Source organism: Alosa pseudoharengus, unplaced genomic scaffold (assembly GCF_046254945.1).
Source record: "Alosa pseudoharengus isolate Yale_2024_CS ecotype anadromous, Long Island Sound unplaced genomic scaffold, YU_APseudo_1.1 YU_APseudo_1.1_scf_20, whole genome shotgun sequence".
Lineage (NCBI taxonomy): Eukaryota > Metazoa > Chordata > Actinopteri > Clupeiformes > Clupeidae > Alosa > Alosa pseudoharengus.
In genome coordinates this window covers 550,001-560,000 of record NW_027468664.1, presented here as the reverse complement: position 1 = coordinate 560,000, position 10,000 = coordinate 550,001, and the positions used below count along the sequence as shown (strand labels likewise).

The following is a 10,000-nucleotide window of genomic DNA, read 5'->3' as shown; positions in this document are numbered from 1 at the left end:
CCCTTCTTGGTTTTAAACAAAGACACCATCCCCTCCCCCAATGGAATGCTAATGTGCTGGTTCAAGGCCTATCAGTTACACAGGACAAAGGATGTTACCTTGATATAATGTATCCATGTGTCATGAAATGTAAATGTATTCATGTTTGGTATCATTCTGATAGTCTCAGTACAAGGATTGTAATGATTTGATTGTGAGAATGTTTGGAACATTCTATACGTGATATTTCTGATATATATGATGTCTCTCCTCATGCTATTCTGATAAGAATGAATAGGTGTGAAGTGGGTGTGAGTAGGTGTGTCTGATGCCAAGTGGAGAGCCAACCAAGTGGGCTTGTTTTTGGCGCCATTTTCTTCTTTGTTTAAAGCATTTAAAAGTAACTAAACTGCAATGTTTGTCAGATTTTGGATTTTTAGAACATGGAGAACTGAGAGAGAGAGGGTGATCCAACAGAGGCCATGGCCTGGGCTAGGCCTACATAGACATGGAGAACTGAGAGAGAGGGTGATGGCCTGGGCTAGGCCTACATAGACATGGAGAACTGAGAGAGAGGGTGATGGCCTGGGCTAGGCCTACATAGACATGGAGAACTGAGAGAGAGAGGGTGATGGCCTGGGCTAGGCCTACATAGACATGGAGAACTGAGAGAGAGGGTGGCCTGGGCTAGGCCTACATAGACATGGAGAACTGAGAGAGAGAGGGTGATGGCCTGGGCTAGGCCTACATAGACATGGAGAACTGAGAGAGAGGCCATGGCCTGGGCTAGGTCTGGGCTAGGCTACATAGACCATTTTTTTTGTACCCTCTCTGCCTGTAACAGAATAAACTTGATTCCTGAGTTTTTCCTGAAGTTTGCCAGTCTAAGATTAATATTAAGTAATTATTCACCACAATTACTTTCACACACACACACACACAGACACTTACTCGATCTCCATGCTGAGCAGTTCCAGAAGAGCGGAGAAGATGCCCATCTCATAGAGCAGGAAGATGTTTGACCGTGACCAGCGCAACACGTCCTCCTCACTGCAGCAATCTCCAAACACACCTGGACACACACACACATACACACACACACACACGCACACACACACATACAGACACACACACACACACACACTCAAGCACACACACACATACACGCACACACATACAACACACACACAAGATGTTTGACCTCGACCAGTGCTACACAACCTCCTCATTGCTGCACTGCCTACACCCCCTGGACACACACACACACACCTGCACTACCTGTCTATACATCTACACTGTTTATACTGCACTACCTGTTAATACTGCACTACCTGTTAATACTGCACTACCTGTCTATACTGCACTACCTGTCTATACTGGGCGGTGGTAGTGTAGTGGTTAAGGAGCTGGGCTAGCGTGCAGTAGCCTGAAAGTTGTCGGTTCAATTCCCGGCTTCCACCGTTGTGCCCTTGAGCAAGGCACTTAACCCCAAGTTGCTCCGGGGACAATGTAATCCCTTGTAATATAGCTGACATATGTAAGTCACTTTGGTCAAGAAGTGTCTGATAAATGTAATGTAATGTAATGTATACTGCACTACCTGTCTATACTGCACTACCTGCCTATACTGCACTACCTGTTAATACTGCACTACCTGTCTATACTGCACTACCTGTTAATACTGCACTACCTGTCTATACTGCACTACCTGTTAATACTGCACTACCTGCCTATACTGCACTACCTGCTTATACTGCACTACCTGCCTATACTGCACTACCTGCTTATACTGCACTACCTGTCTATACATCTATACTGTTTATACTGCACTACCTGTTAATACTGCACTACCTGTTAATACTGCACTACCTGCCTATACTGCACTACCTGTTAATACTGCACCACCTGCCTATACTGCACTACCTGTTTATACTGCACTACCTGCTAATACTGCACTACCTGTCTATACATCTATACTGTTTATACTGCACTACCTGTTAATACTGCACTACCTGCCTATACTGCACTACCTGTTAATCCTGCACTACCTGCTTATACTGCACTACCTGTCTATACTGCACTACCTGTTTATACTGCACTACCTGTCTATACTGCACTACCTGTTTATACTGCACTACCTGTCTATACTGTTTATACTGCACTATATGTCATATACTGTTTACACTGTACTAATTGTCTATACTGTTCATATCGCACTTTTCTGCTTTTTTGCACTTCTGATTAGACACAAACTGCATTTCGTTGTCTCTGTATTTGTACTCTGCACAATGACAATAAAGTTGAATCTAATCTTCTTGCTGTGTGTATCTGTGTGTGTGTGTCAGGGTTTCCGTTGTCCGGTAATTACCGGACATTGGCCGGAAAAAAAATGAAATGTCCGACAAAATTAAATCTCTCCGGTCAAATTGTCCGATTGAAATTGGCTAATAATCCCGTCCCCTAACGCAATCTGAATTTGAGAATAAGCCATAATACGTAAACCTATATTATGCGTCCTCTATGTTTTTAAATGAACAGGCTCTATGAAGGTATATTGGGTGCAAAAGTGGCGAGCACATTTAACTGCAGATTTTGCATGTGCACACTAAAGTCATAAATGTGTAACAGTAAAGTTGAAGTTGTACATATTTTTTTATATCTTGTTAACACAAAATAGGGGCTACGGGTTCACAAATCCTTTTTACAGGTACACAAATCCTATCCTGTGAGTCACAACTTTCAAGAGTCACGCACTCGACACTTTTGCTCCAATCGTTGCAGCGCAGTTGGTGCGAAACACATTTGCACATCGTGTTTCATAATCTGAGAACATGCACAACATTCGTGCATTTGTAAACCCAAATGTGAACTAATGCATCCGAAGTTGTGCATCTGTGAAATAATTTCTCATTAATAAAATTCTACAGATCGCTTTGATTTTCATGAATTGATGAATTGATACAAGTGCTCGAATCTGCTTCTACGAGTGAAGATACTTTTGCTCCTGGCTAGGTGATATAATAGGAGCAAAACGATTTGTATGTGTGCACGTCGAGCGAATCGATCGAGAAAACAAGGCGGCCGGATCTGGATCGCGCTCAGATTACCATTGCCTGCTCATAAAGTAAGTAACCTCAGCATGTTTCCTTATCAATGAAGGACACACGATTTATAGTTTTTCTTTGCACAAAGCGAGGAAAAAAATGTTGCGTGTGCGGTGTTAAGTTTTACGACCTTATTCAATGTCTGCACAGCAAACAATTGCTAACTTGCCTAGCACTATCCAATAGTCTTCGTGCAAGATACAAGTCAGCTGTTCGAAAATTGCAGAACGATTGTGTCAGATTGTGTGTCCTAACGATTTTGGACGGGCAGCTTATATTTCTGTACTTCTAAACTAGTTATTTATCTACCGATAGCTAGCTTGATCTGGCACTGGAGGATTTAGCAAGCAGGTAAACTAAGCTAAACATAGCTGTCATGATAATGTAAACCAACAAACAAGATAACTTTCTTCATATTATTATCATGTTACCTTCCCAGCGGGCACCGTGATGTCAATTTGATGTCAAGAATTAGTCAAGGTTTTGACCACCATGTTGAGCATCTATAATTTCATACTATTTTAGCATTACAAGCTATGGCTTGCTTGTGGTTGTAAAGACGTCCAACAAGGGATCAATCTAACATGTAGTCACTGGTCTATAAACTTGGGTCAATATGATTGATGTTAAATCAACGTTGATTTGATATCAAGAAAAAAGGCATAGGAAAAAGGGCGTCAAAATGATATGGAATTGACGTCATTGAATTGACCACCATATGAGAACCAATAATGTTAATAATCTTAATAGTAGTAATAATAGCCCACTAGGCTAATGTTACTATTGTTTTGACACTTCTACCAACCAGTCTGGTAATATAACAGACTAAAATGCCAACAGTAATCATTTTCACGATTGTTTTTAACAGATGCTTATCGCCGCTTGATAAGCGCATGCGCACACACAGCAATTCCCATCCCCCACCCCTGACGGTGTGTTTCCACACAACGAAATTTCGCGTCGCTCTCATTGAGGTTGAATGGAGACGAAATTCGCCCTAGTTGGGCGAAATGAAAGCGAATCGCCGAGGCAGGCGAAACAAAGTTGGCCAAAGTTTAACTTTATTTAAATGAGGACCAATCGAGAACCAATCAGGTCCGCGTCTTTGTGTTTGGAGGCGGGAGTTACAAAAAAGTCTGACCAAGATGGCGGAGACTACCTGAGCTGTAACACGAACATTTGTATGTGATTAAAATGTTTCTACACGAACATTGGCACTTGTATCAACACGAATTGTGGTTTATATGCCACACGAACTTAGTCAGAGCACATACACCACTAAATAGACCACTATATATGTTAGTTTAAGCACTCGATCTTTTTAGCTAGCTGACAGGCGAAATGCTAGTATTTTAGGACATTGGATTGCATTGTAAACCTAGCTAGACAGCTAGGCTACATGCTGCAACACAGGTATGAAATATATTATGTCTTTGTGACCTTGTTGTTTCTATGAACATGAATTGTTGTTTATAGGAAACATCAACTTAGTCGAGGCATAAAAACCCCTGGATATCTTCATTAAGTACTTAAACGTTTGAATTAGCTGATTAGCCTAATTAGCTCGCTTGCCACCACTGGCTAGACACTGCAGTCTAGGTTAGCGGTTTCGCCGTCACGCCCCCGAGGCGAAATTTCGCTGGCCGAAAATCGCGAGGTGTTTCGCTGTGTGGAAACACACCGTGATAATTCAAATTCGCGCAGCACTCTAGAATCTTCGCTGAGTTTGCTCCTTTTCAACTGCAGTCACCAGTGACTTCAACAATCAACCATCACTTTTCTGTCATGCCTCTGACTGAATGTGTAAGCTGTACAAACTCTGCCGTCATCATATCCCAGGTAAGAATTACAGTACTTTTGTATGCCAATTGAAAATGTGAATTTATTCGAAATATATTGTTTTCATAATGGAATGTTAATCAAAGCCGTTAGTCATGTTTAGAATTAGCTAGTGAGCTAACGCTAGCGATGTTAGCTGTTAATGTTAACTTTTCCAGTAGCAGACTAACTTAACTATTATGTGGAATATCTGTTTGTTTGCCTGTTTGTCTGTTTGTTAGTTTTAGAATGAAATATCAGGCGCAAGTAAGTTAGCTATACATTTAAAGTAACGTTAGCTACATTTAAAATGGCGGTAAACATGCAGGCTAGCAGACAGATGAAAGTTGTTAACGTTAGAATTAATAACGGTTAACGTTAGCTCTACCTAGCGAACTTCCATGGGACATAGGTAACTTTAGGTCACTGTATTTAAACTTAATAGTGCTAGTGTTGATACATAATATAGTGTTGCTATAACTGCAAAGAGGTCCTGTATGAATTAAGTAATATATCAGTTATCTACCCACTGATTTAAGGAAGTGCAGTTTAATATAGCCATTTTTATTAACAGACCTGTCATTTAATGGATGTGATGGGTGGGTGGCACCTCAATATCATGCCTACAAGTAAAGGGATCTTTAGTTTGTGAAGGGTAGTGTTAGGCTACATGTTCTTCATTTCATAGCCCTTATTTGCCCCTTGTTTGATGTACCTGACTTGCTCTGAGGCATGTGTTAAGATGCATGTGAGTGTAGTAGTGCTTCAGTGATGGTCTTTTCATGTTCTGTGTGTTTTGCAATATATTAATCTTAGTCTCCCTCTGTTTGCAGGTGGTGTGTTGTGAGGATTGCTGCAGTAAGAACACTGAGTGCATTCTGGAATATTCCAAATGTGTGCCACGTCCAAGCTCGCAAGAGAGTTCACTCACCAGGTAAAGACACACACACACACACAATGTTATTTTGAAGTATTAAAAAACATTGTTGTTTTAGAATTTTCGAACGAAATGGTTGGTAATTAGCACGTTTACAAGTATAGTTTACATTCCGGTATGATGGCAGAAGTGTCTTTGTGTACTGTGTGCCAAAACTATACTATTTAGCATGGTTGTGCAGCTACTTCAAATACTGTAAGTATTGTCATTTATCTACATATAACACTACCGTTAAGCGTGGGAAAAAAGTGGGGGTGGGGTGGGGATTGCATGGAAGGAGATGCATGCTATTTCAAGAGTTGAACACCCATTCACTTTACTTTTTTAGCACAGTTAATTTGGACTAAATGCATCAGTTTTTCGTTTTTTGTTTTTTTTACATGGGTTCCTCTGAATTCCCCATCAAAAACTTTACAATAAACTCATATTTTTGTTCAGTCTTTCTCAAATTTGAAGGGTTTGTTACATAAACCATATATTTTTTGCATAAAACGTAAAAACTACTGCTAACGTAACGTTAATTTACCCACTGCATTACAGATATTGGTTTGTACCATCACTGTATTCAAGAGTTCGATGATGGAGAAAGTGAACTTTCTTTTGAGATTACACCTATCAAAGCCTTTACCGAAATAGTCACGCTGCCCCTCCATTTCAATTGTTGATGCGGCAAAAGTAGACCTATCATGCTTATCAAGTGTAACTCTCTGAAGACATCCTTAACTTGTGAGTGTTGGAATTTGCTAGGTAGTTCATTTAAGTTCACTCAAAATGTCAGGCCGATTGTATGGTGTGTGCGTCTCGTCACTGCTATGGCGCGTTTACATGTTATCTGTCACTGCCAGCACGTTCTATACCCAGCGTCGTCCATCCTTGCAAATGGGTTCAAGTGAGGACATAGAGTTAAGTTGTAAACAATTGTAAAAATGATTGCCATAATCTGATTACACTCAAAAGACGTCTGATTTTGGTACTCTACAAATTAATGTTTTACTTTTGTTATGCAATGTTAATGGTATACAGATTAAAACATGTTTTCAGTGTCTCTTTAGCTGAAAACTACTTCCAACACGCATGCCTCTTCCATAGCCTGGCTAACGTCAGACCTCATTGAGATAGGGTCTGGGAATTAGACATTAATTTTCTCGTATTTGAAACATGGTTTACGAATGCCCAGAGCCGTTTATTGGGCGCTACGAATGTCTATCAAATGCGTCTGTACATAGCTCATAACGGCTTCGGCGTGTCGTCATCGTCTTGCTGCCCTACCTCCGTTCTGTGAATTGTTCCTTCGTTGAGGTGAAAACGAAGTCCATAGAATCCAGGCTGCCTAGCAGCGTGAATAAAATCGCGTGCGTAAGGCAGCATGGGAAAACCCAGGCTAAGGCACTCTAGTCCTTGAGCCACCCCCTAGTCCACCCACCCACCCATCCGCCCCCCGGAAAAAAATAAATAAAACTTGGGGGTGTCACTCCCGGGATTTTAAAAACAATTCTAGTTGCTCAACATCATGTCTGATTAGCAATAACTGCTATGAAACAGAGACATTACATTTTCTGGTCAGTGAGGTTTAAATTAATTAGTTCCTGAATCCTATCCCATTTAATGTGACTTCAGAGGGCTTGAGAGTGATAGGATTTAAACCGTGGCGGACCGCCATGCTTAAATAAATGTAGAGGAAACACTGGATATTCCTTTCCTTGTTCTACAACAACAACCTAATAACATGATCATGCTGATGGCTGATAGCTTTTGCTCTTCCCAAATACAAGTAGCCAGGTGAGATGTTTGCAACTACATTACTTTTTATCAATCCAGTTGCAGCAGGCCTAGTTCCAAACCACAATTGTTGAACTGTGATGAACTGCCCTATTTGTGATTGTTTTTAGAGATTCTAGAGGTTTTATACTAGTGCTGCCACTAACAACTAATAACTAATTTTGTTGTATAACTCACACTCCTCCTTGTCCACAGGTGGCAGCAGTGCGGTGGAGGCAGAGTGGCAGCAGAGCTGGCCTAAACAAAACAGTCTTCAGCCCTTGGAATCGCACCTGGCTCTTTGGCCCCAAGAACAAACCTTCCCGTCATAGGTGCCTCTGATAGTGCATCACTCACAAGAATGGTAACAAGAATGCACTTAAAGAATGCCCTGGCAGGAGCATCACATATGAATACTTTCACAGACAGTTGAAGTGCTTTGCCTCCATGAACAATGCCATCTTGCTGTAACTGCTGCAACTCCTGGAGAAAGTCACTTAAGTACTCTTCCTCTGAATTTGGTTTAGCAACTCCACAGTAGATGGCCACAATGAAAGGAGCAAAGTTGTGAAAGTTGCAGAGTATGGGCCACATTTGGAAGTTGGAGGATTTAAAAAGTGGCACACCATCAATGTTAAAGCACAAATATAGGTGCTCAACGATTCCTGGATGCTGAGACAAACGTTTGGTTTTGGAGTAGCATTGTCGAGAATGGTCAGAAAAATCTACCAAAAAGTTTGTAAATTAAAAGATGGAAAAAGTATGGGATTTTAAAATAGAAAATGTGTAGGAACCCTGTTAAAAGAAACCTTTTCTCTGTCTCTCCATTCAACTGGATCTCTCAATGTTCTCGAACATTCCATTACTTGTTACTACATTGTACATGTTGTCATACATTGTTCATATTTAGCCATATTTATTCTGCCCTTATAAGATAACTACTAATACACTGCACATATTTAATTTATATTACTCTAAACCACCTTCTATAAACCAAATTTATACTACTGTCTACACGGCACTGTGTCTTGTCCTGTATATGCACCACCTGTCTATACTTTGTATATCACTTTTCTGCTTTTTTGCACTTCTAGTTAGACACAAACTGCATTTTGTTGTCTTTGTACTTGTATTCTGCAGAAATAATCAAAATATATGTCAATAAATGCTGATGTAATTTTGACATCAATGTTTGTCGCATTTATGTTTATTTGACATTGAAGCTTGATATTGAATGATATCAAAACAACATCAACATCTTGACAGCAAATAGATGTAGAATTGACATCAAATGCCAACAAAGCTTGACATGGAAATGACATCTTGATGTAGAATAAATGTTGAATTGACATCAAAGCTTGACATTGAATGATATCAGAATAGCATCAAAACGACATCAACATCATGACATCTTGATGTCAAATAAATGTCGAATTGACATCAAAGCTTGACGTTGAATGATATCAGAATAGCATCAAAACGACATCAACATCTTGACGTCAAATAAATGTTGAATTTACATCAAATGCCAACAAAGTATGACATCAAAATAACATCAAAATGACATCGCGGAGGTCAAAATCTTGACGTCAAATTTACATCAGTACATTGACGTCGATACAACTTTCATTCTAGACCTGTTTCTAGACGTAATTTTGACGTCGATGTTTGATGTCATTTGATGTTGAATTGACATCAAATGCCCACTGGGTTATGAGCAGGCAATGGTAGTCTGAGCGCGATCCAGATCCGGCCGCCTTGTTTTCTCGATCGATTCGCTCGAAGTGCACACATAAAAATCGTTTTGCTCCTATTATATCACCTAGCCAGGAGCAAAAGTATCTTCACTCGTAGAAGCAGATTCGAGCACTTGTATCAATTGACTTGTAGTCGTGCAAGAAAATCAAAGCGATCTGTAGAATTTTATTAATGAGAAATTATTTCACAGATGCACAACTTCGGATGCATTAGTTCACATTTGGGTTTACAAATGCACGAATGTTGTGCATGTTCTCAGATTATGAAACACGGATGTGCAAATGTGTTTCGCACCAACTGCGCTGCAACAATTGGAGCAAAAGTGTCGAGTGCGTGACTCTTGTAAGTTGTGACTCACAGGATAGGATTTGTGTACCTGTAAAAAGGATTTGTGAACCCGTAGCCCCTATTTTGTGTTAACAAGATATAAAAAAATATGTACAACTTCAACTTTACTGTTACACATTTATGACTTTAGTGTGCACATGCAAAATCTGCAGTTAAATGTGCTCGCCACTTTTGCACCCAATATACCTTCATAAGGCTCTACCGTTTGAAAAGTAAGCTATTAAACAACACGCATAGCCTATGCTGCATTTCAAATAGGAAGCGCACGCTTAAAACGTCCATGTTAAACAACGAACAG

At 40.2% G+C, this 10,000-nt stretch overlaps 1 protein-coding gene and 1 long non-coding RNA gene across 3 annotated transcripts in view; one reads left to right on the top strand and one right to left on the bottom strand.

Moving 5' to 3' along the window:
* strip2 (striatin interacting protein 2) overlaps positions 1-10,000 on the bottom strand; it is a 69,737-nt gene that overhangs the window by 52,246 nt on the left and 7,491 nt on the right. For both annotated transcript variants that reach the window (XM_076297242.1, XM_076297243.1), the window contains exon 5: positions 931-1,051. In XM_076297242.1, the coding sequence (XP_076153357.1) occupies positions 931-1,051 (121 nt within the window). The remainder of the gene's footprint in view (positions 1-930; positions 1,052-10,000) is intronic.
* Positions 4,834-8,303, top strand: LOC143136523 (uncharacterized). Its single transcript, XR_012989326.1, has 3 exons — positions 4,834-4,922; positions 5,735-5,835; positions 7,813-8,303. It is a non-coding gene; the product is annotated as an uncharacterized LOC143136523 (long non-coding RNA).